General features: G+C 40.5%; 1 protein-coding gene across 2 annotated transcripts in view; it reads left to right on the forward strand.

Annotated features, from left to right (window-relative positions):
* Window positions 1-25,242, forward strand: part of LOC112120530 (low-density lipoprotein receptor-related protein 8) — a 265,977-nt gene that overhangs the window by 135,440 nt on the left and 105,295 nt on the right. For both annotated transcript variants that reach the window (XM_024219642.3, XM_024219644.3), the window contains exon 3: window positions 2,642-2,764. In XM_024219642.3, the coding sequence (XP_024075410.2) occupies window positions 2,642-2,764 (123 nt within the window). The remainder of the gene's footprint in view (window positions 1-2,641; window positions 2,765-25,242) is intronic.

Raw genomic sequence — 25,242 nt, forward strand, 5'->3', positions numbered from 1 at the left:
TTGTACTAACCCGGCGGCGGTCCGGGTCTTCAGCAGCATTTCGGCGGTGGGGGGCCCTTCAGTCGCTCCACATCTTCGGCAACACTGAAGGGCCCCCCGCCGCCGAAATGCCGCCGAAGACCCAGACCGCCACCGGGCCAAGGCTCGCGGGGCCACTGCGGGGCCCGGGGCCTGGGGCAAATTGCTCCATTCCCCCCCCCTCTGGGCGGCCCTGCACTGTATATACCACCGTGGAATAGGACAGAGGCAGATGCACAGGCGCTTTCTTTCTTAGAAAGTCACATAATATTGTGAGAAGAAACAACACAAACTAAGCAAAAAAATAAACTACCATGTGTGTCCAGTGTTGTACTAAAGTAAAATCTGGTATTTGTATTCTGAGTCAAAAGCATGATTGTTTCCTTTACAAAGTGCCCGACTTTCATCTAATAGGAACTAACTCCACCTAGAGATTTTAATAGAAAATGGGGGAATGCCTAAAGTTTGCTCAGGTGTGTGCCACATGGGAATCTAGCCAGAGTTACAATAGAGCAGGTTAAATCTGTCCTCTCTTTGATATGGAGATGCAGCCTGCAGAGAGAGCAAATCTCAGCATGCAGTGCTTCAGCTTGATCTGAGAATCCTTTCTCTAGGATGCTGGGGTAGTAGTCTCCATTGGCTACAGATCTGTACTGAGAGCAGTGAAAGGCCACATTGCAGAACTTTGCAGGCCGCATTCGGCCTGTGAGTTATACTCTGTCACCTCAGGCTTAATATATCCAGAACTGATGACTATATAGTATATGTAGTGGCCTGTGTTGTCCGAAATGACTTGTGCTTTTGGGTGCTACAAGTTTTGGATACCTAATTTGAAACACCTTCAAGAGGCCTTTCCAGAGAACCTTCTGAAAATCAGACTCCTTTGAGACATCTCAGGTTTGGCTCCCAAAATCACTAGTTATTTTTAAAAAAATCTTGGGCTATATGTCTTATTTCTACATTAATATTCATTATTTGTGATTTTATGAGATGAAGGGAAATGCATATCCTATATCTAAATCCGTATCTGGCTCATGTGTATCAGGGGAATAAATACACACTCCATATAGAAAGCACGTCTGGATAGATTACACATATGTTTGATGATCTTCACAGCAGTTCCTTGTGGGATGTCTAAGCAGGGAAGCTGCATGTTTTATGAAACAGAAAGTGAATACTAGATCTAAGCCATATAAACCTAGCCACCACCTCACAGTGCTGTGCCCCCTTTTCTGTGTGTGTGTGTGTGTGTGTGTGTGTGTGTGTGTGTGTGTGTGTGTGTGTGTGTGTGTGTGTGTGTGTGATTAAAGGAGTTTTTCACCTCTCGGACACCCGTTCTAAGACCTTATGTGTCAGTAGTGACTGAAAGTGACCAGAAGCCATTGAATTGCTGTTTGGTAGCCCATGTGTAAAGAATTTGGCAGTTTCAGTCCAGTTCCCAGTAGAGCAGCCACAAAAGCCACCACCACCAATGTCATTAACTGGCATCCTTGTTGGTAGTTTCAGCAAAGAGGCCAAGAATTGAATGGGCCATAGAGCCTGAATTCTAAGCTTGGCCTGAGAAGTGGTTTCTTCAGGTCAGGTTTGAGGCCTTTTGGCCTGGCAGTGTGAAAAGTCTTGTACTGCTGGGCAGTGGCTGTGGGGTACCAGTTCTGTAGATTAACAGAGAAGTTAATTTCGCGGGTCCCTCAGTACAACACTTTTCTCAAGCCGTAGACTCACATGGACAAACTAAATAGCTGAGAGGTGTCACTTAGATTTACAAATACAACTGGACTTATTTTCAATGGTCTTTTCATAAAGTTGCATGGTATTTGGAGGCATGTATTGTGACTGCATGCTAAGGTGATGGATAGGCTAGAAATGCCATGAGTAAGTTAGACAAGTAGAAGTAATTACTTAGGGCTGGTCTACACTGGGGGGGGGGGGGAGGATCGATCCAAGATACGCAACTTCAGCTACGCGAATAGCGTAGCTGAAGTCGAAGTATCTTGGATCGAATTACCTGGGGTCCAGACGGCGCGGGATCGACGGTCGCGGCTCCCCCGTCGACTGTGCTACCGCCGCTCGCTCTGGTGGAGTTCCGGAGTCGACGGTGAGCGCGTTCGGGGATCGATATATCGCGTCTTAACGAGACGCGATATATCGATCCCAGATAAATCGATTGCTACCCGCTGATATGGCGGGAGTGAAGACGTACCCTTAGACTGTAATACACTTAAAAGCAGGGACTTTGTCTTCTTACCTCCCTGTAAATCATCTAGCACATTTTCAGTTTCATATAACAACAAGTGATTATAATAAAGCTAGCTAGTTATGCTGGCATCAATGAAGTATTCCCCACTTTGACTCATTTTAGCTAGAACTAAATGAAAATAGAAATGAGTGAGTCTATTTTAAAGACCTGTACAGTTGGGGACATAGGATTTTCAGAGTCCAGAGACAAAGCATCCTTCTTTGATACCAGCTTGTTTCTTTGCCTTTGAGAAGCCAGTGTAGAATGTGAAATTACTTTTCCTCGTGTGGATGACAAGTATGGTGCTCCCTTTAGTGGGGATAAAGGGAGTGTAGAGTGTGTGTACTGCTGAGCTGAATTATGTTGTTTTTTGTTTCCTCCTTGCAGTGAAGAAAACCTGTGCAGAATCAGACTTCACCTGCAACAATGGCCACTGCATCCCAGCCAGATGGAAATGTGATGGTGAAGAGGAATGCCCTGACGGGTCTGATGAATCAGAAGCGACATGCAGTGAGTACTGTAGATAATCAATGTGTCTTGTGAAAGTAGAAATGGTTTAGAATGGTAAGGAAGCCAGAGTCACCTGCCCTCCTGAAGTTTGCAGGATGATCCCAATTTTCAGAGTTCAGATATAGAATAAAAATTAGAGATGGAAAAGTTCTGTTAGGTTATTCAGTCCTAAAGTTCCCAACAGTGTTCACCCCCTAAGCTGTGCACCTGCGCGGCCGCACAAGAGTCAGTCAGGTGCCATGCACTTGATTAGTAGTGACTTGTGTTCAGGTGCCCCTCCCCCTGCCGCTCTGCTGCCCAGCTGCTCCAGCCCTCTGCCTTGGAGCCTCTGGCCAGCTCCTGATACATATACCAGGAACCACTGCCCTAATCCCTTCCCCAAAGGGTGCAGCATTATTCCCTGTCGTATTTATTTAATGTCCGGTGATATTGCATTGTTGGTCATTTGGAGTCTGAACAAAACCGATTGTAATCAATGGGCTTTGGATCAGGTCCTTTGAGAAATTCAGATTTACTCTGCATTGGATGGTGACATTCTGAAATTCATCATCATGCTGCAGTGTATTTCTTGTGTTGCAATGCCACAACTTTGTAACACTATCGTGTCATAGCATTGTGTCAGTGATTTTTGTCTTGGAGGATGAATGAAGAAAGGTGAGCACTGTAACAGAAGAAGGATTAGCTGTGGGGAAAAACTGAAGCAGAAAGTCAGTATGGCAAACACTCCTTTCAGGTTAGCATCTTCCATAATGCACCAGTTTAGTAAGACATACATGGCCTTGGTTCGGTGCATTTTACCTTTTTCCTTTCACTCTTTCTGAGAAGGTTCATCCACTTTCCATTGGTCTGGAATACCGAAAAGTTATTAAATATTGACTGATGCTGAATAGAAGAGGCACGTCCCAGGGAAACTGGAATTGAAACACTTGCTAGCACATGAGCCTTCACGCGTTGTGTGTTCACGTTGTGCTTGGGAGGACCAGAGTAAACTAATATAAACCACACATTGAATTTCAAGTCATGTACTGCACAAATGTATTCCCATGGGTCAGCAACAGTGACAAGAAAAGTATTTTATCTGACTTCACCAGCGTGCAGCACAAGAAGAGTATACAATTAACCATTTTTTTTTATTTTTAAGCCTGATAGCCAGTTCTGCATTGCTACCTAATTAAGAAAGATAAATGTGCTTCTCTTTTGCGGGAAATGAGTGGATTATTTTTTTCAAGCCATTTTTCAAGCCATTTTTTTCAAGTACTGAAATAATTACCTCAACAATGGCATTAACATATTTATATACTGTATGTGTTTTGGTCTCTCTGTCCCTCCAGCCTCCTTCTTAGTTAAAATCGCTCTTATTAATGCTGTATCCACTATCTGATTGCCATTGGATGTGGGTTGAATAACTAAGCAGTTCCATTCCCAGCAGTCTCTGTCTGTAAATCTCCTATCAGAGGCAGCAGAATGGGCTATGTTTAGAGCACACAGTTCAGCATAAGGTCCGCAAGTGTTTCTTTTGACCTCCATCTCCTCTAGCACGTATGCATGTATTTCCTCTAAGAAGATCAGCCTTCAAGCTGTGTAGGAGGCTCGAATTGTGCCGTTACTTGAGTACCAGCCTCGTTAGCCATTTTATGAATGTGACTATGCTGTCCCAAGCAGTGACCTTTTGCTTGAAACCTAACAAAAGGCTGAAGTCTGTGTTATTTTCAGGTCAGGTGGTGCATGGGGGAACTGTGCCCTTGAAACATCTTTCATTGTAATATGAAATGGGAGTGGGAAGGAGCGTGGACTGTGTCACCTCAGACAAACTCAAAAACCCTTTGGTGGGAGAAAAAAATGTTGTTGTTCGGGGATGAGCCTGAGCAGGAAATCAGAAGCTCATTGAAAGAGGGGGGGTTCCAGTATGGCAGCAGTTTTCTCTTTGTATTTTAAAGTAAGACAGTTTTCAAACCATATCAAACAGCATGGCAGAGTGGGATGGTGGGAAGCTTCTCTTCTTTGTTTAGATAAAATGATGTCATAATCCCACCAGAGAAAAATGTCCTCTTAGTTGGAGCGCTGAGAATTTTCTCCAGGGAATGCTCTCTGCTCTGCAGAAACAGGCCCTGAAGCTTAACCCTGTACATTACAAAGCATCTGTGGCCACCTAGGATTTCATGGTTGTCACTCTGCTGCACAGCTTGGCCACTTGGTACTTCATAGTGACAATAGATCCTCTTGCTTCACAAGCACAGGCCCTGACCACTGGAGCTAAAGGAGAATCTCTGTTAGCTGTTAGCAGAACAGGGTCTATAACACACAGTTGTAGCAGTATTGATTCTTTCGTGTAGTGGGCGGTGCTACACCTACACACTGACCAGTTCACTACCCTAGTACAGTGGCCATGAATAGCTTGCACTGTCATTAAAGCTGATGTCCAATTTCGATTCTCTTCCGCTTTTCAGTCGCTAATAACCTTCTCAAACAAACCTCCTTACTGGTGAAATTTTCCATTCTTCATCTCATCCTAAAGGTGTTTGGTTCTTTATTATAAGTTTTAGCCAGATCAGTTCAGTTTTGTGTAGAGAGTGCAATGACTCCTGTATCAAAGTTCACAGAGGGCCCTATATCTTAATACAGTATGAAAATCTGTCTCCTCCCATGTTCAGTTAGAGACCTTAAAAAAATAAAATAATCTGAAACTAGAATTGTGAAACTTGGCTTGTTTCATAGGATCATTGAAATTGAAAGTTCATACCTAGTTTGAAGAAAATCAAGCAAGTAGTTCTAAAGTTCTGAGAATTGAAAGTTACCAGTTTTATGTGGACACGTGTAGAATTTTCCTCTCTGGTCTTTTTATACCTCACTTTTAAGAGACTTCAGGTGGGGTTCAGGCTGCTCAGCAATTCACAGGACCAAACCCATAATTTATAAGCGTGCGTTGGTTGTGTGGTAAACTAGTGGGGGAAGCTGTTCCAGTGTTCTGTAGGTCTTTTGACCACCATCACTTGGGGCAGAAGTGTGGTTATAAACCCTGTGGGCTATCAAAGGAAAAACTATTGGCTATATTATTTTTTTTAATGTTCTACCCCTAACTTAAACACCAAACCCCAGTGTATGTGAACACAATCTGCGGGCAGTTTCATAGCTGTAATAATATGCTGAAAAATAAGTGAGAGGTGAAATGTACATTCTAATAGTCTGGAAGGCCTTATTCCTATATGACCCCTCCCATCTTCTCTGCTTTTTTCCTCTTTTTGGTCAAAGCATTGCTGAGTTTGTGCTTGTGGTTGGAAAACGCCCGTAGGTCCCTTTAACCGTCTCATTTTCCTTTTTGAGAATGCATCGCGGCTCAGTATTGGACAGGGCCCAGGCAGTTTGCAGAACTGAGATTTCTCTTTAAAAATTAGTTGCTATTAGAGAGGCCACATAACTGGCAGCATCTTTGCCAGATCCCAGGTTCATTCCTAAAACAATATATCACCTAGATTACCACAACACTGGGGCATTGTCCATTGGAGCCAGCGAGGGCAAAGCACTGACATGCTTAATGTTACATTTTAGAAACACTTCCAGCTTAGGATATTGTCAGAACTGATGCTATTCTCCTTCTCAGCATCGACATCTAACCAGTTGCTAAATGGCTTTAAGACTCTGGACACAGCTGGAGCTTTCTGATTGGTTGTTAGTGATGTCATGTCCATGTCTGTAATGCTCAGCAAAATGCACAGCTTGTTTTCCTTATTTACTTGTATAAAATCCCTTTTCCAAAAGTAGCAAAACACTCCCTGCTGGGCTTTGCTACTTACTTACTGCACTTCCCAGGGCACTGAGGTCCCCCAGTGACCGTGTGCCCTGTGATGTGGTGACAGCATCATCATTGTGCAAGATCCTGTTATTTTTGGATATAGGTAATTGTGAACCCAAGTGCCACCCCAGTGACACTGTTCCTGTTGCTAGAATTAACTGTCTTGGAGTGGTTCCATTCAAAGTTTCCTCTTTCAGTGATTTTATAACTCAGCCCATTAAAAGAAATGTGGTTGAAACTTTGTGCTTAAGAGCCCAGCCTGAGAGCTAATGTTTTGTTTTAGTAAACCAAAAAAACCAAACAGTTTCTTTGGCCATTGGTGAGTTATAAAAGCAGAAGATGGAGAAGATTCAAAGGTGGAAAAGACTTTTACTCCCTGCAAACTCAAAGAACGGATGGTGTGGGATATGCCTACCTGATTCTAAGGGGTAAGTCCTCCTGCTCAGTGCTTCAGAGGAATGTGAAAACACCCCAAAAGCCCTGCAAGGAATTCCTTCCTGAACCCTGAGTGTGAATACAGAGCAGTGGAGTGAAAGAAGTGAACAATCTGAGAAACTTTCACACACTCCCATATTTCAAAGTTAGGTTATTTATTTTCACTGGGGGTTCAGAGTCATCTAGTTAGTGAGAGTTTGCAGGATTGCTCCCCAGGTTGGCTTTTTAATGCTTGTTTACTGATGATTAGTTTTGTAGCACAGACTCACCAGCAACTACACACCACATAACAGAAGCACTAACCCAGGAACCAATCCCTGCAACAAACCCTGTTGCCAACTCTGGCCACATATCTATTCCAGGGACACCATCATAGGACCTAACCACATCAGCCACACCATCAGGGGATCGTTCACCTGCACATCTACCAATGTAATATATGCCGTCATGTGCCAGCAATGCCCCTCTGCCATGTACATTGGCCAACCTGGACAGTCTCTATGCAAAAGAATAAATGGATATAAATCAGACATCAAGAATTGTAACATTCAAAAACCAGTGGGAGAGCACTTCAATCTCCCTAGACACTCTATAACAGACTCAAAAGTGGCCATTCTTAAACAAAAAAACTTCAAAAACAGACTTCAACGAGAAACTGCAGAACTGGAATTAATTTGCAAACTGGACACCATTAAATTAGGCCTGAATAAAGACTGGGAGTGGCTGGGTCACTACAAAAAGTAATTTTCCCTCTGTTGACACTCATACCTTCTTGTCAACTGTTGGGAATGGGCCATATCCACCCTGATTCAATTGGCCTCGTTAGCACTGACCCCCCCACTTGGTAAGGCAACTTCCATCTTTTCATGTGTTGTATATTTATACCTTCCTACTGTATTTTTCACTCCATGCATCTGAAGAAGAGGGTTATAGCCCACGAAAGCTTATGCCCAAATACATTTGTTAGTCTTTAAGGTGCCACAAGGACTCCTCGTTGTTTTTGCTGATACAGACTAACACAGCTACCCCTCTGAAGCCTGATTTATGTTTCTCTTTGAAAATTTGAAACAGCACAATTATCCAGCAAGGTATTTTTGGAAATGGTTACTGCGCGCAAACAACCCTCTCCTTTTTCATCTATTTTCAGGCAGATCTTTAGCCCAAACATTTGCACATCTCCTCAGGTTCATCCAAGCAAATTATTCATGCAACTCTGAAGTCCTATCACTTTATGCACTAGTATATGGTTAATGAATTTGTTTAGTCTCATTCAGTTTTTTTCAGCCTTCAGGAAAATTTGTCTATCTGTATTTTCTATTAACTGATCAATCTGGGGATCTATTGTAGGTTGGATCCTGCCCCCTCTGAAGTCAATGGTAAAACGTCCATTGACTTAAATAGGAACAGGGTGAGCCCCTAAATCAGGAGAGGTGAACTGTCTCCAAAAGCCATATTAACTCCGGAATTTTTACAGTCAGCTAAGAGGCAGGACTCACCGGCAGGATCAAAAAGTTGTATTAAATGAGGTTGAAAATTATTTTTTTAAATTCATACTAATGGGGTAGAGCTTATTTTTCAAAATATACTTTACAAATGAGACGTCACAGAGAGATGGGTGAGACTGGCCAGGAACAAAGAAGTAGCCGATAGTCCATACCGAGCTGCTGCTGCTGCTGGAAGGGGAGGCTTGACACACACACAAAGAATTGTATCTATGTTGCTAGGAGAGGATGAAATCAGCTAATTGTGGACATCTGCTTTGGGATGCTAACTGCCAGGATCACGTTTCTTGTGATTCTGATCAGATTGAGCCTTTGTGGATTTCGGTGGTGGCCCCTATTTAAGCATTCAGCCTCTCAGTTAATTGAAATTCAGCATCTTGTAAAGATGCCAATACGCAAAAGCAAATAAACCAAACATTTTGTTTTTAGTATTCTTTTCAGATAAACATCAGAGTACAACCAACAGAAAGTTTCCTTTGGGGAATACAGTATTCTCCTCCTGTCTTAGAGCAGCATTGTTGTGTCTCCTTGACTACAGCCAGGAAATTATCTGAATCCACACTCACTGCTATAGATCAGCCAGCAAAAGGTGCTCTGAAATAATCATGCATTTAATTTTGATGGTACCAGTTCGTTGTTCTATTCTAGGTGGCTCACCAACAACATCATTAAAAATCTAACAGATAGGCTTGCATGGTAGGTGGGGGATTAATTAAGCCCTAACAGGCTTCCAACTATTCCTATCAGCAGTTATTTTGAGATGCAAGGTGAGCTGTCTGCATCATAGTAATATCAAGTGCATGAGAAATAACTACTCACAGCAGCACTATTCAGCCACTTAATACAGGCAGAGAAGAACACCACAGCCAGGTGAAACTAAAAGGAGAACTTCAGTAGGTAGTGGGTATACTTTCTCACATTAGGACTTAGTGAGAACACCAAAGTGTATCATGGGAACTTTCAATAACCAAAGGAGGTCAGGGGAGCTCAGTTTTATCCATCCAAAAGATGGCACCTTTAACAGCACTGTGCCCTCTAGCACCATACTGGGACACAGTGCTTTCTTCACCAAGACCATGTTGGGGTTACTGGTTCATAATGACTCAGTGGTCATCTAGTACCAAATTGTGCAGCATCATGGGTTTTCCTTGGCACTTTTTCTATGAAACTCTTTTAAGCTTGTGAAACTTGGTGTGATCATGGACTATAGTGAAATGGCCGGAGACAAAATTTAATAGAGGGTACGTTGATGGTTGCACATAGCGGTACAAAACAGTAGTGTGTGTCATTACCGCCCAATCCAAAATGAACTTGTTTTCCCATTATCACAGAGTTTTGGAAAGTGTTACGTCCTTACCCAGGCTGTATACTGGCTCCATTTGACATGTGTGATGGACTCAAAAAAGGGTGAGCAGATTTCCTGGGAACTTTGCATTGAAGACATTGTCCTTTACAAGTGAATTGCCCTGAATTTCTAGGAAGCCAATATTAAGCAGTTTATTCTTTACTATTTTCCATCCAATTTCTTGAAGCTAAAGAACGGGTTGGGGATTTTATTATTGAGCTAGCAGAGACTCCTTGCAGAATTACAGCTTTAGCCACCTGATATTGTTTCACCCTAGTAACTGAACCGTCTGCTTTCTCGCAGCATTTGAAAAGGGACATTTTAAATACCCTCTGAAGTATTTTGGTTATTTGATCAGAGAGACAACTTAAAAAAAAGCTCCAGAGAAAATAAAAATTGCTAACAAATGGTAATAGCGCTGATGGGAACACAAACTAAACGGATAGAAAAAGCAAGTGAAAATCTGAGCTAGCAAACTCTAGCCTCAGGACATTGTATATGTATAATGAGATCAAGGAATTCAGGCAGCATAAATTTAGCACTGACTTTTTTTTTCCTTATCGGACACGTGACACTTTCCCAGTGAATAGCAGAAATTATTATACAGAAAAATATAGTGGGGAGTTTTGGGGGATGGAAAGAGGAGGAGAAATCTAATACCATATTACACATAATAGAGCGATGATTTAAGGAGGATAGGTTTAATAAGCAGCACTCATACAAATTGATCTTTAAATGGAGATATAATTTGCAGTCAGACTTTGAATTTGGATCTTAGATGCCAGCACCAGAAAGTCAGACAGTTTGTGCTCTCTTTTATTTCTAAATGGCTGCTCAGAGAAATGTATCTAAACATGACAGTTTTATTTTTAATATATTCTATTCTGTGGTCCCGAAGAGCCTAGCATGTTGCTGGTGTTATATAAAAAGTGTATTATAATTATTATTTCAGTCCTATGGATTTCTGTTAAGTTGCTCCAAGTGAAATACTGTAATTGCTGGCATGTCTTTCCTCCCTTCTATACATCTGCTCCCGACTCCTATCTCCTCATTTACCCCAAAATAAATTGTTTTTGTGTTATTCCTCTTTGATCCAGATCTACTGCATGACTGACTTGGTTTGGGGACATTACTATAGATTTCTGCAAAGCAAGTTGTTAGACTGTTTCTTGCCCTATGAGACTTTAGTCCTGGAGGGGAATGATGGAATGTCTCATTTAGGGCATCACACAAATACTGGGTCATTGAACTTTGAGCAGGAAAAAAATAGGCCAAATCAGTCAGAGAGAATCAGATATCAAGTTCTGGGACCTGGGGCTGTACTGCAGACAGAGATTTCCTGTGTCTTTTACTACAGTGGCAATTAACAGAGCAATCCCATTAGTATACACTGTGATGCTTGATGTTGGGTTTTTTTGGATGGGGTAGGATAAATTCTTTGAGGACCCTTCTAATTTATGAGTAGTTATACAGATGGCTGAATACCCCACAAGAATTTCAAGGACTTACAGATTAGATGATTGAATATCAGATGCACAGGGGCCTGTTTTTACAATGGATAAAACAAACTCCTTGGTTTCACTGCACCAAATAGCAATTTCTTACATAAAATAGAGCAGCTCAGATAATAGCAATGTTAGTGTTCTCCAGCAAAACAATGGGACAGATGGAGCTATGCTGAAGATCCAGCCCAAACTCTCCACTACATCTATAAGGCAGACAGGCTAGAGAATATAGAAATGTAATTATGAAAATTTCCAGTTACAAAATTATCATGACTGGTGTGGCGATGTAAGAGGAAGAAAGAAAACAGCCTGATTTTCAGATACTCAGACTGAAGCTGCAGTGCTAATAGTCAGAACAGTCATTTCTGGACTTGCTTGCAGTGTTTGTTGTAGCTGTGTTGGTCCCAGGACATTAGAGAGACAGGGTGAGGCAGTGTCTTTTATCGGACTAACTCGAAAGCTTTCACCAACAGAAGTTGGTCCAATGAAAGGTATTACCTTGTCTCTCTAGTTTCTTGACTTGTCAACTTGATCAAATCAAGTATGGAAGTCACCAAGACAGAGTAAAGATGGAACACCACAAGGGCTTTTTATAGTCTCTTTTTTCTGGTTATCACTATACTTTAACTCCATACCCAGGATAGTTTTCATATTGTTCACAAACCTCTGTCAGCATATTACCAGTTCCAAGTATAATTAGGGAGGATTCCAATTTTAAATCTTGATATTCTAGCTCAGTGGTTCTCAACCTTTCCAGACTACCCCTTTCAATTTAATTTTAATTTAATTTAATTTATTTATTTAAGTTTCAAGAGTCTGATTTGTCTTGTGTACCCCAAGTTTCACCTCACTTAAAAACTGCTTGCTTATAAAATCAGACATAAAAATGCAAAAGTAACACAGCAAAGTGTTACTGAAAAATTGCTTATTTTCACCATATAATTATAAAATACATTGATTAGAATATAAATATTGTACTTACATTTCAGCATGATACTTGTGCGGTCTGTGTCTCCTGTCCGGGAGCGTGCGAGCTGCTTGCACATACTAGTGGACCAGGGACAGATGCCGGTGAGCCTGGTGCCCACACCAATGGGCGGGGTTGAGGGCAGTTCAGCCACGCTGGAAGAATTGCCCACATGGGGTGCTGGCTCCTGCAAGCAGCAGCCCGACATGCTGCTGCTTTTGCTGTTGCGGTTCCCGGTAGAGCCCTGCAGCTCCGTGGATATCTGCTTTATCTCCGTGGATGTTCGTGGATATCAATTTTGTATTTGCATAGAGCTCTACTCATTCCTCTACTTAAGGCATAAGACCATCCTTCTGAATTAAGTGAAATCTAGTGAAACCAACTCAGGGGAGTTCTTCCACCTCAGCAGTAGGCAAACCTCATCTGAGACTGCCCTCTTGACAGTCAGCATCTGGACCAATGGTCAATATGTCTTTTTTCAGTGTTATCTGGCTTCAGAGTTTCACTCACCTGCAAATGGAATTACACGTGTAAATTAATTTTGCAGGTTAGATAATGAATAGGGGTTAGTTTTAACAACAATAAAAGCGCTTAAATAATATATATTTAAACAAACAAATATTTTAAAGGAAGATCATAACAGTTCACAATTACATTTTCAGAGGTTTTAGGGCCAATACAAAGCCCATAGGAGGTAGCTATCAAGTCCCCTCAAATGTTTTTGCTGTTCTTATTCCTGAACCACATATTATTCCACAACAACAAAACAGCTTTTCAATGCTGCATCCCATGCTTTGATGTCTGTGATCTTCCATGCCTCAAATCTACTCTATGCATTTGTTAGTCAAATATTATGAAGATGCTGGCATTTAAATGATTGCCTTCTTGGTCTAATGCCTTCTTACAGCTCATAAACAAGGATGACAATGAAAGATATTGATGCTATCGTTCTATAGCTGTGATTAATTTTACATCAGTTTCAGTTGGCAAGAGGAAGAGAGGGAAAGTGAGGGTTAAGCACATAAAGGCTTTGTATCTGCAATTATTTTATAGCCTATAAAAACGGAAACAGTAAAAACTGAAGAAGCTTTGGAAGATCGGGTTTTGGTTTTGGCCATCAGATATCATTCTCTCTGTTCACCTCCGCTTTGCTTTTTGGAATTCAGAATAATTTTATTTTTTACTGGGGGTGACAAAATCATGGTAGATTAACAATATAAACAATCAGCTTCTTCATTTTACCTTTTTTATTTTCAGAACAGTCCTGACAAATTTTATAAGTTCAAAATTTAGCATTTGTTAAAACAAAAGCTGGGGAGTTTGGTATCATGCAGCTGGTCTAATATGAATAGGGATAATTTCTGGAAATCAAAAGCAAAATACAATTTGAATATTCTGCTACTGTGTTAGAAACCCAAACACAATAGTATTGTGCTAGTGCATGACAGCCAAAAAAGTGAAACTGCCCGGTCTCATTTCACTGTCCCAATTGAAAGTTATGTCTTTAACGTTCTTTTACTTTTAATAATCCACATGTTGTTAATATCACAAAAGTCGTAGAATTGCATAACCTCTGATTCTTACTTTTAAGAGTCAAATTCTTGCTCATGTCAAACTTCCATTGATGTTCTGATTTAGTAAGTGCTTCAGAATTTCCCCCTAGAATTAGGATTATGATTAGGGCTAGTATGGTACATAGTTTCTGTCTGCATTGGTAGACACTAGCCAGTGATTTTTCTGAAAATGCTCTGAGTCAAGTTCTGCTCTTGGTTGTAAGTATTGTCTCCACTGACAGCCCAATATGCATATCTTAGGGCAGAACTTGGCTCCTTTTACTGTGTATTTGTGGGTTATAGTGCACTTTCCATAGCTACAGAATGTCTTAACCAGTGCCTTAATTTAATAGTGGTTTATAAGCTTATTTCTGGAGACATGGTATTTAATGTCTATGTTCAAAGTGGCAGGTCTCAGCCGTCAGTTCACCCCTTCTCAATCTTGTGTTTAAGTGAACGCAGAGGATTTATTTCACCCACTTCATTTAAGTCAGACTTCAAATACATGTGGGAGTGTGCATTCATAAACATGGTCACACACCCATGCACACATACTAGCTGTCTCACTTTTAGGAGATACAACTGATTTTTTTTAATTGCCTTTCTTCCACTCTGTACTTCTAACCTATTCACCTGACCTTTCACGTGAGTACTTAAGGTCTTGTATTATAAAGGACTTTATGTACTAGTACAAGTTGCAAATGTTGGTCCCAAAAGGTTGGGGATAAGTGGCTCCTTTGCTTGTTTCCTAAGAAGCTTCATCATTTTGAAACAGTTTTAGCTTGTTTAAAGTCAGTGATTTCACCCTAGATATGTTGGTTTGCAAGTTTGCAGTAATCAGGTCTGGAGCTCACAGTCGTGTGATTCAGCGAGGTTGACTGTATGGGATGAACTTTTCTAGCAAGGTATAGGTGGAAAAGTGTGTTCTGCCATAGGACTGCATGCTGGTGGGTTCCGTTTGTTTTAACATCTCAGCTATAAGACTTAAAAATTGACTATTCCATCCTGAAAACTAAAATTAGTATTTTTTGTACAAGATTAAAGTTATATTTCCAGATAGACTTTAATAGCAGCAGAACTATTCAGGTTGTGTCTTTCCATTTGCACATGTAAAAGAATTTAGGATGTTCTGATTTTTATAAATGATAGATTCTTTGCTTGCCTTCTGATGCCTACTCTTTTTTGTATTAAGCTCTTCCTGTCCTCCAGATTCTCCTGTATGTGCTGCCTCATGTCTGGCAAGTAATTTTTTTACAGATTGGTTTAACGTCTCATCTCTAATATATCAGCACCCCTTTGTATGGCAGTGCAGTGTCATCATTGGATATGAACCAAAATCTTGATGTAACATCTCAGCTATCTGCCTGTGAGGTAAAGGTGCTATCAACAAAGACGTGTCATGGCTTCCTTTGTATTGTGGTATACTGTAGAGATGTAGGTATACTGGTATACAGTACAGAGTGCTACATTGCACTCCAGTTCAGACTGCAAGAAAAAAAAAAAGCAAAAACTTGTCCAAATGCTACTGCAATGGCAAATACCAAGGGATCTACATGACTGTTTATAACATGCTTAGGTGAACCTTTCCTTTAAAAAAATTATTGCAGTATTTCAGCAAACATCAGGTGACTAGCAAGACATTTTAAGAAGGAACATTCCCAGCTAGTGAAAGCCATATTACCCTAAATTCCAGATAGTAGTCCAGCTGTTTCATGAGTCCTGCATAATTTGTCCTTATAATTTTGATCATTCAGTTTGCCAGGTTTCATTATATTTGCTCATCTGTGGGGATCTTTGGTGGCTTAAGTTTCCTATTGATGAGAAGTACTTTTCAGCCTTTGTCTTTTTTACAGATGGTTATCTTCATACTGGTGCTTGACTCTTTGATCCTCTGTATAATTTTGTCCCCCTAGCATTTTGTGGTTTTTGTCCCTGTTTTGATTAGAATTGTAGTAATCTCAGAGAATGAGAGAAAGAAAATGCATCTAGACAAAAAGAAAATGGAAGAGCAGCTGCTTAATACAGAGGCTCAGACAAGCCAGAGGGTACACACTGGACTCTTAGCCGCTCTTGGGAGACTTCTGAAGAAAACAATATTTTCATTCATATCACCAGTGGGCTTTATATGGATAACAATATGCATTATCAAAGTGTTTCTGCTTTCTAACATGTAGGATAAAGAATTGCTTCTTGATACAACAAAGAAAGAAAAGAGTTCAACCATCCAGCATGCCAAACGCATACACATTTATACGGATCTCATTTATACTGGGGGACAGTTGGAGCAATGGCATTGAAGTCATTGGGCCAGATTTTCCCCTGCATTGGTGGTACTGGGAGCCCTTTTAGCTGCATAGAGCTAATGTATTGGGTCTGATGCAACCCACTCTTCTGACTGCTGGCATAGCAGAGGTGGCTGAAAGAAAGTGGGTATGGCTGTATTTTTTCAGCACTCCACTGAACCCAGGCTGGCATATTGGTCCCTTTTGGACCATTGACATCTAGCATAATACACATATTAAGTATTTATATTATGGTAATATCCAAAGGTCCCAATCAGGATTTAGGCCCCTTTGTCCTGGGCACCGTATGACGTAATTTAGAGCAGCCCTCGGGCTTCTGTAATTTATACCTAGGGATTTGATTGCATTCAGCTATCTCAAAGCTGCCTTTGGAACCCCACCCTTAAGTTGCAATGTGTGCTTCTCAGCCATAGCCGAGGAGCTGGGCCATTGCGTTCAGTGAAGTTACACTACTCCTACACCTGCATAACTCAAACCGGAGTCTGGGCCAGAATCTCTCTTTATATACCATCATATGAGATTTCCATAGCCTGACACTATGGAAATCTCAAACTAGTATTCCCCTTCCCCCTCACCTCCCTTGTATCTCCACTGTCCATGAGCTTAATAATACCGTTTGCATTCAGACTTTCCAGAGCAAGCCTTGGAAAGTAACTCTGTTTATTGATGGCCGTCTTACTAAATGCAACAAGTAATGTCTCAGCTTTCAGACATTTGACTGGTATCACTGTGGAAACTGAAGACTAATCAAAGAGGCTTCCACAGCTGAAAATAATTTGTGGATGGTGGGGAATGAAGGGTGTGAGCTACTGATAAAGGTGTTTCTGATCCTCTAGATTTATCATTCTGCAGTGAGCTTTTATGTAGCTCATGGGGGGAAAAAAAGAAACAAAGAACAAGTAACAATAGACTTTTTTTTTGGCTGATAGTGAAATAAATTAATCTATGAGGGAAAATAGTGTGATCTTTGGATAAAGGTTATTTGAACCTCTAGATATTTCCAAGGTATAGACAACTTGTAAAAATAGCTCATACAAAAGAAAACCCGCAGCTAGTAATAATAGGTCATTTGTATTGGTGCCCTCTTCCTAGATTCCACAATGTATTCATTTATAAGAAATAATGCAGTGGAAAATTACAATGGTACAATCTAAAAATTGTTTGCATAATTAAAATCCCATTTTATTTCCATAATTATAATATGCTTATCTGATGAAAAACTGTTAGTGATCCATTATATTTCCAGTCAGTCAGTAAGGTAAGTAATTTGTATTGAAGGGCTTAAAGGAACATTAACAACTTTAAAAATCACATTTTAAAAAACCTTTTTCCATTTAGTTTTCCTTCTACTCATCCTTCTAATTTGCACTTCCATTCGAAAACCACATAGCACTTTGCAAGTCCGAATTAACCTCAGTACTGTATCTGAGCACCAACAAGTGTGCTAAGCACTAAATAAGTAAAGCTATGGCGCTGTAACAGAGTCAAAAACCTAGGGCCCCAGTCCTGCAACTGCCTGTACATGGTCAGACCCCCACACCTGTGTGGGGCCTAATTAAAGTCAGTGGCGTTCTGCACAGGGTCACACAGATATATCTAATTCTGGCGCAGGATTTACTACCTGAGTAAAGTTACATGTATGCATTTGTAGGATTGGGCTCTAAATTAAGACGTGACGCAAAAAAATGAGGAAAATAAAGAAGCAAAATGGGGGAAAGTAGACTAGGACAAAGGTTACAGTAAACCGATCACAGCATTCTTCAGCTAAGGCCAGGGAACAACTGTATTGTTTTGTTAATTTTTTTATTGTATTATGAGGATGATTATAAGTGGTTTGGCAAAATTGGGTATATTGGGTTGGTTTGAACACGGAAAAGAAGATAGCTTGGTGAAAAGGTTTAGAGAGGCCGCTCCAGGCATACGGGCAGCATGAGAGAAAGCAGAGGAGTGTGACAGGAAGAAGGTCACCACTGAAAACAGAAATAGTCATGGGTGCCAAGGTCACACAGGAGGCCTGTGGTAGGCACAGGACTGGAAGTCGAGAGACCTGAGCTGACTTCTCAGCTCTGCCACTAATGTGCTGGGTGATCTCAATCATGGACAAGTTGAGTAGTTTCTCGATGTTTCAGTTTTGCCATCTGTAAAATGACGCCAATGATTCTTCTGTTGAGACTGCCAAGAGTGGCGCCAGTTTGCGTTATACATGACACAGAGATCCACTAGGAGCTGGGCTGAGTATCATTTTATTCACATACGCCACTGAACTTCCAATTAGGTGGTTGTGTCACTACTAAATGGGCTGGATGTGGCCAGAAGGTTAATATGAGCACATGGGAACCCCTTTAATACTTAGGGCATTAGCTAATTTATCCTTACGACACCCCTGTAAAGTAGATAAGTTTCATTATCCCCATTTTACAGATGGGGAAATTGAGGCAGAGAATAAGACCTATGTTTTCAAAAGTACATGAGCAAAGGTACACGCACAGATTTTCAGAAGTGACGGGTGGCTATTTGGGATGCCTCAATTTTTGGACAACCAGCTTGAGACACAATGGGTCCCATTAAAGTGACTCAGATTGAGTGCCCCAAAACTGAGGCTTCCAAAATGGGCAGTTACTTCTGAAAATCTGGGCATGTACAAGATAGGTATCTGCCTGTGGATAAGCTTTTCTGACCTGAGCATTTACTCTGTTGTGCAGACTTTAAAAAAAATTGTGGCCAAACAGCTTGCTCAGAATCACAGAGGGCATCGGTGTCAGAGCCAGCATTTGAACTCAGGAGTTCTTGACTCATAGTGTTGTATTCACTGTATGGGGCTAGACCATATCTTTCCATATGTAGTCTCAATAAATAACGTAGTTTATTGTGTCTTAGAAATTGTTGGTATTCTGATACTTGTGATAGACTTTTATAGCCTGATTTTTAAAAAGTGATGAATACTTATGGTTACTATAAAGTTAACTGGCAGTTGGGGTTGTTCAGATCCTCTGAAAATCAGCCTTGTAGAGTATAAAGAATAGTATTGTATTGTCCCAGCACCTGTTAATGCTTTATGGCTCAGTGACAGAATTTCCCTTATTACTCTCCATAATTGAAGTTTTATATCTTGGCTGTGAAAGTTTACAGGGGAAATGTTTTAGCTGTTTAAATACCAGGAACACAGAAAAATAGAATTTTGATTGTTTCTCATATGTCAAAACTCTTTGAATTACCAGATTATCCTAGTTTAACCAGTATACCTGGTTTGCTTTAAAATATAGTCATATTTTTAGAAGGGCAATTTCACAGAAAATGTGTTTAAAAAATAGAATTCAAAGATCCTTAGCTATTCACTGAAATAGGCATAGGTTTCAGCCTCAATGTTCAATCTGCTGTGTTTTGTTAATTAAAGAAATTACTTTGAGCCGGGTATGTGAGCCTCTGTCTGTGCACGAATGTGTAAGGGATCCAGTATTATGATTTATACAGGAAGTAGAAATGGGGAGTTTTGTGTTATGGTATGTCTGATGGTGACGCTTCTCAGGGCACCGAGGGCTGTGAGTCATCTTGTTGCCACCTTCTGTCAACATGAGGGAGTCTTGCATATGCCATCTGGGTGTCAGCCCCGTAACACCACCAGCACTCTCTTCTGGCCCACATCAGTCCTCCCAATTGACAATAGATGTACCCCACCCCTCGAGTCCCTTTGAAGTGTCCCCCTATGGTGTCCAGCCCCGATCACTGGATACCCACAAAAATTCCAGATCCTCCATTCCCAAAGGAACAGCCTACCTCAGTTTACCAGTTTTACCTTAGACCACTGCTCCTGTATCACACACAGCACTTGACTTCAATTATAGTAAAACAAAAGGAAATGTATTTAAGAAAAAATAGAGAATCAACTAGAAATAAATGTGAATGATGGAAAGAAATGGTTTAAATACAGAACAAGATAATAAAATGTGAACTGGGCCTACACTTATTAATAGTTACCTTTCCTAGCTAATAAAGTAGATTCTGACCCCAAAGTCCAGTCTCTTGCAGCGTTTGCCAGCCCCAAGGAGCCAGGACCTAGTTTTAGCTGAAGCACCTGGCTCATCAACATAACTTCTCAGTGAAGGATCCAGAGTGTCTTTCTCCACCCTGTGATATACTGAATCAGTCTCTTGTCTCTGTTCACAGACAGGGCACTCCCCTCGCTGTCCTATCGTTCCTTTTCACTGTCAAATAGTTTCGATGTTTATAGTTTAGCTTTGATGGGTTTCCATTGACTTTTCTGGGTTGGTGCAAAGGTGGACAATTGAGCAATACATGACATAATCAGCTAGTCAGAGAGAGATGACAACTGCCTCCTGCTTGAATGGGCCAGCACCGAGACACAACATTCTCTGTTGACTCACTTTGCCTCCAAAACTCTAAGGGCATAATGTTCAATGTTGTTACATTAGTCCTTAAATAGTAACCATACACACATCTCGCACTGGTATGAGTATCGATAAATTACAAGCTTTCAGTAGAAACCTCACATGCTACCCTTTATGGATAATTCCCATGTCTTAGGTGTAATGAGTTTGTCTTGTCTGAGACAGGAGTTGCTGTTAAAGAACAATGAAACCTTTACCGTTTGGCACCAGTGGGCCTCTAAGTCACACTGATGCTTTTGCTTTGTTCTTGAATTAAGCTCATGCTATTCATAGATAATTTAAATGGAGTCTGCAGTGATTTTGTAGTGATTTTTCTAATATACAGATAGACTTGTGGGGTTGAAGTTGATTCCACTTATGTTGATTTGTAATAAGAAATTATCCATTTTAAAACTTTATTGTAAAAAGTTATTGGCTTCAGGAAACATAGCAGTCTGTCATGAGACTCCAGTTTTAGCAATGTAGACGTGTGTACCTTTCCATTTGCACCTGCTTTAATCAGAGGAATCATTTGGTGATGGTTTTTAAATATTGAGGAAGGATCTGTGTAGAATGTTCTAAGTGGTTATAGCTAGAAGTAATAGAATGATATTAAGGAAAGTTCGGTTAAGTCTAAATAATCAGGAAAAATATCCTCCATATAATATCTATTAGATGATGGAGTAGTCTCTCAAATGGTGGAAGCCCCATTGCCTGGCCAATTTTAAGAGTCAGTAGGACAATGGAGCGGGATGGATTATTTGACTCAATAAGTATTTTCTATAACTTAATTTCTGTGATTCCACCAAATATGTACAACTGGGGGATCAGCACAGATGCTTCCCTGAAACCATTGTATTGCATAACCCAAGCCCTGTACTAGGAGAAGCAATTGTGAGAGGGAAATCTGGTGTTCAGGTTCCCAGGTGAATGTTCAACAATTAAGCTAAATGAGGAAGCTTATGATTTGAGGCCAGCTATGGCTGTTTTGTGGCTAAATCACAATTCTATATATTCTTCCTATTCAATAAGAGTTTCTCATTTAGTTTCCATGTTGATGGCTTGGAAAGAGTTTTTTCCCGCACCAGTGTGTAAAGCTGAAAGCTGTCATGTGACCCATCTCCCAGAAGAATGAATATATTCCTGCCTGCCTATCAAATATTATTAGAACTAGGGCTGCAGGCTTCAGCTTTTGAGACACGGTCTCTCCCACTGCACCAAAGGAGGAATTTTGATAGTTCAAATCAGCAAACATGCTGACTTACTTTCTCTGTACAGTAATTACTTACATTCTTCCCCAGAGAGCCTCGGAATTCTAAATTAGAGGCTTAGGAGCTGAGATAAAAAGTGAGTGTCAAATGAGAGAGAGACAATACATACAGTATAGGTCAGTTTTTGCCCTCATTTATATCCATGCAACCTATGATTTCAGGCAGGGGCACACTGCATGTAAGTCCAGGCAGAATTTGGTCCCAAATACTGTCATCTACAGTATATAGATTAAAAAAAACCAAAACACAGTTTTGCATAATCAGAAGCAGTAACACATCTCCCCTATCTATGCAGGAGGTATCTGGTTAGATTGGTTTATGCAGTGGATCTAGAACCAACATACTCACCAGTCCAACCAAATGTTCTGCTCTGAACTGAAAGATTAGAGTTGCAAGCTCAAGCAGGTGGAAGCACAATGGCTGTGTCCAGCAGTCTGCACACACAGTTTGCATTTGGCTTTCCACATGGTGGAGTGCTCCCAGAATAAGTGGATCAAGTACTACTGCAATCTGAATGCTGGGATAAACCATAGATTGGTATTATGGTTTATTACGGACTCAGGATGTTGCCTCCTTTGGAATGATAACTTTGATTAAAATAAGCTGCTTTGGGAATGTAATACATTTACAGAGGATACGAAAACAACTACTTCTACAAACTGCCCAACTCAGTCTGGATATTGTGGCGATGGCACCTGTTTCCTTCCAGCAGCCAGAAATAGGTCTTTGGTTTGTGAATGTCATATGTCTGCTTTTTCCACATCCCCCATAGTATTTTGTGCCTCCAACAGAGAAATGGATAGTTCCAATATTCAGATGCTTTTTCTACCTCAAATCGTTGTTTAGGAGGCACTTGAAAGATAGTTTCTTTTACATTTTGACTGCTTCTAAATCTGTTCGGATTCGGCTCAACCTTTGCCATGAACTGCAGGCAGGAGCTTGTAAAGGGACCCATCAGAATTCCTGATCTAATACTTCAAGACCACCAGTCCCAGACTACAAAGGCAAGACAAATCAAATATCTGCCCGGGATACTCTGCTTCTCCAGCAAGGAGATTAGCAGGTTGATGTCTGTTTTCTTTGGGGGAAAACAGCACAAAGACAGGGATTGCAGTGGTTTGGGGGTTCCCACTTGTTGCATTGTAACTAATCTTTCTGAACAGCAAATGTAAAATGATTGAGAGGGACAGGCACATCTACCTCAGATGTTCTCAGCAGTTCCTTTAGATTAGAAAATGGGATGGAAATTCTGAATCAGACGGCCTTCAGTTTTAGGTCTCTAGAAGGGAAATCACATATGACCTACATGAGAAATTATGTGATCTTTCAAGTTGAAAGTCATAATTTGCTTAATTAAACAAATTGCAGTAATTTCTAATCTAGATCAGGCTCCTTCTGCCAGAGATCACATTTCTAGATATTTTAGCTCGGCTGTATACTTTATAATAAAGGCATAAACTTTTTATTAAGCATGTTAAGAAAAAGACTTGTATAACCAGCTCTTGGAAATCAATGGACTGCATTGCATAACAGTCCCCTGGCACACTTTATGGGTCAGATTCTGACAGATAAACAAGAATTGATCGCTGAATTAAAAACTGATGGTTGCCTATGTGCAAGTAACCACAATCTAATTTAATTTGCTATGTACAAACAGAATAGAGTCCTAACCAAATACCAAATACACACACACACACACGTGTGTGTGTGTGTGTGTGTGTGTGTGTGTTGCTTTTATAAAGGCCAATTTCTCAAAGCTGAAAACCATTATAATAAAAATTAAATGGGAGAAAATATATCAAACCTAGCAATGGTATAGCTCCAATAGTAGACATGGGTGATAAATTTGTAAATCATGACACAGCAAAGGCAGAAGTATTTAATAAATATTTCTCTTCTGTATTCAGAAGGAAGCAGGATGATCCATGATCTTGCAGTAGTAGTGAAATACATGATATTCCATCAGTAGCTAGGGAGGATATTAAAGAGCAACTATTAAACATTTTTAAATTGGCAGGACTGGATAACTTGCACCCACAAGTATTAAAAGAATTGGCAAATTAGCTCCCTGAACCATTTATGCTGATTTTTTAACAAATTTTGGAACACTGGGGAAGTTCAGAGAACTGGAAAAAACTAATGTGACAATATTTAAAAAGTTTAAAGAGGACGATATGAGAAATGATAGGCTGGTTAGCATGACATCAAACCTGGATAAAATCATGGAAAGGTTAATATCGAACACAGCCAGTAAAGAATAAATGATGGTAGCATAATTAATGGCAATCAACATGATTTTATGGACAATAGCTGTTGTCAGTCAAACTTGTTTTTAATGAGATCACAAGATTGGTTGATAAAAGATAACTGTGTTGACATAATATCGTCAGGCTTATGTATGGCATTTGTCAGAATACATTGGCAATATAATAAAAATGTTAGTACACCTCTACCCCGATATAACGCTGTCCTCGGGAGCCAAAAAATCTTACCGCGTTATAGGTGAAACCGCGTTATATCGAATTTGCTTTGATCCGCCGAAGCACGCAGAAACCCCCCCACCCCTCTCCCCGGAGCGCTGCTTTACCACGTTATATTCGAATTCGTGTTATATCGGGATAGAGGTGTAGTATACAAAAACAATGCAGCCCCTTTTAAAAACTGGTTAACGGATAGATGGCAAAAAGTAATTGTAAATGGGGAATCAACATTCAATGGGGATGCTTCTGCTGGGGTTCCGCAGGAATCTGTTCTCTGCCCAATGCTATTTATTATCTTTATCAGTGATGTGAAAAATATAAAATCATTCCTGGTAAAATTTTAGATGACACAAAAGTTGCTGGATTGGTAAATAATAATGGGACAAGTCAGTGATACACACTGACCTTGGTAAGGTGAGCTCATTTGAACAACATGCATTTTAACACAGCCTAATGCAAGGTTGTAAATCTAGGAACAGAGAATGTAAGTCATTATTATAGTCCCCCATCATATATCCTGTAAAGCAGTGACTCTGAAAAGGACTTAAGGGTCATGGCAGATAACTAATGGAACAGGAACTCCAAAAGCCTTGATGCAGGTGAGAGGGCAAAGGTGGGCCTTGGCTGTGTTAAGCAGGGGAATATCAAGGAGTAGAGAGCTGTTTTTACCTCTGTATGTGGCAGTAGTGAGACCAATACTGGAATTCTCTCTCCAGTTCTGGTGTCTGCACTTCAGACAGGATGTTGAAAACTTTGAAAGAGCTACAGGCATGATTAAAAGTTTGGAAAAAAACATGCCTTATTGTGAGTGTTTTAGTTTATTGAAGAGCAGGTTAAGAGGTGATTTGATCACTGTCTCAAAGTACTTACATGGAGAAGAGATTTCTGCTAGTAAGTCACTCATTAATTTAGCAGAAAACGGCATAACAAGATCCAGTGGTT

This window comes from Terrapene carolina, unplaced genomic scaffold (assembly GCF_002925995.2).
Source record: "Terrapene carolina triunguis isolate 2854851 unplaced genomic scaffold, T_m_triunguis-2.0 Scaffold102, whole genome shotgun sequence".
NCBI classification, from domain to species: domain Eukaryota; kingdom Metazoa; phylum Chordata; order Testudines; family Emydidae; genus Terrapene; species Terrapene triunguis.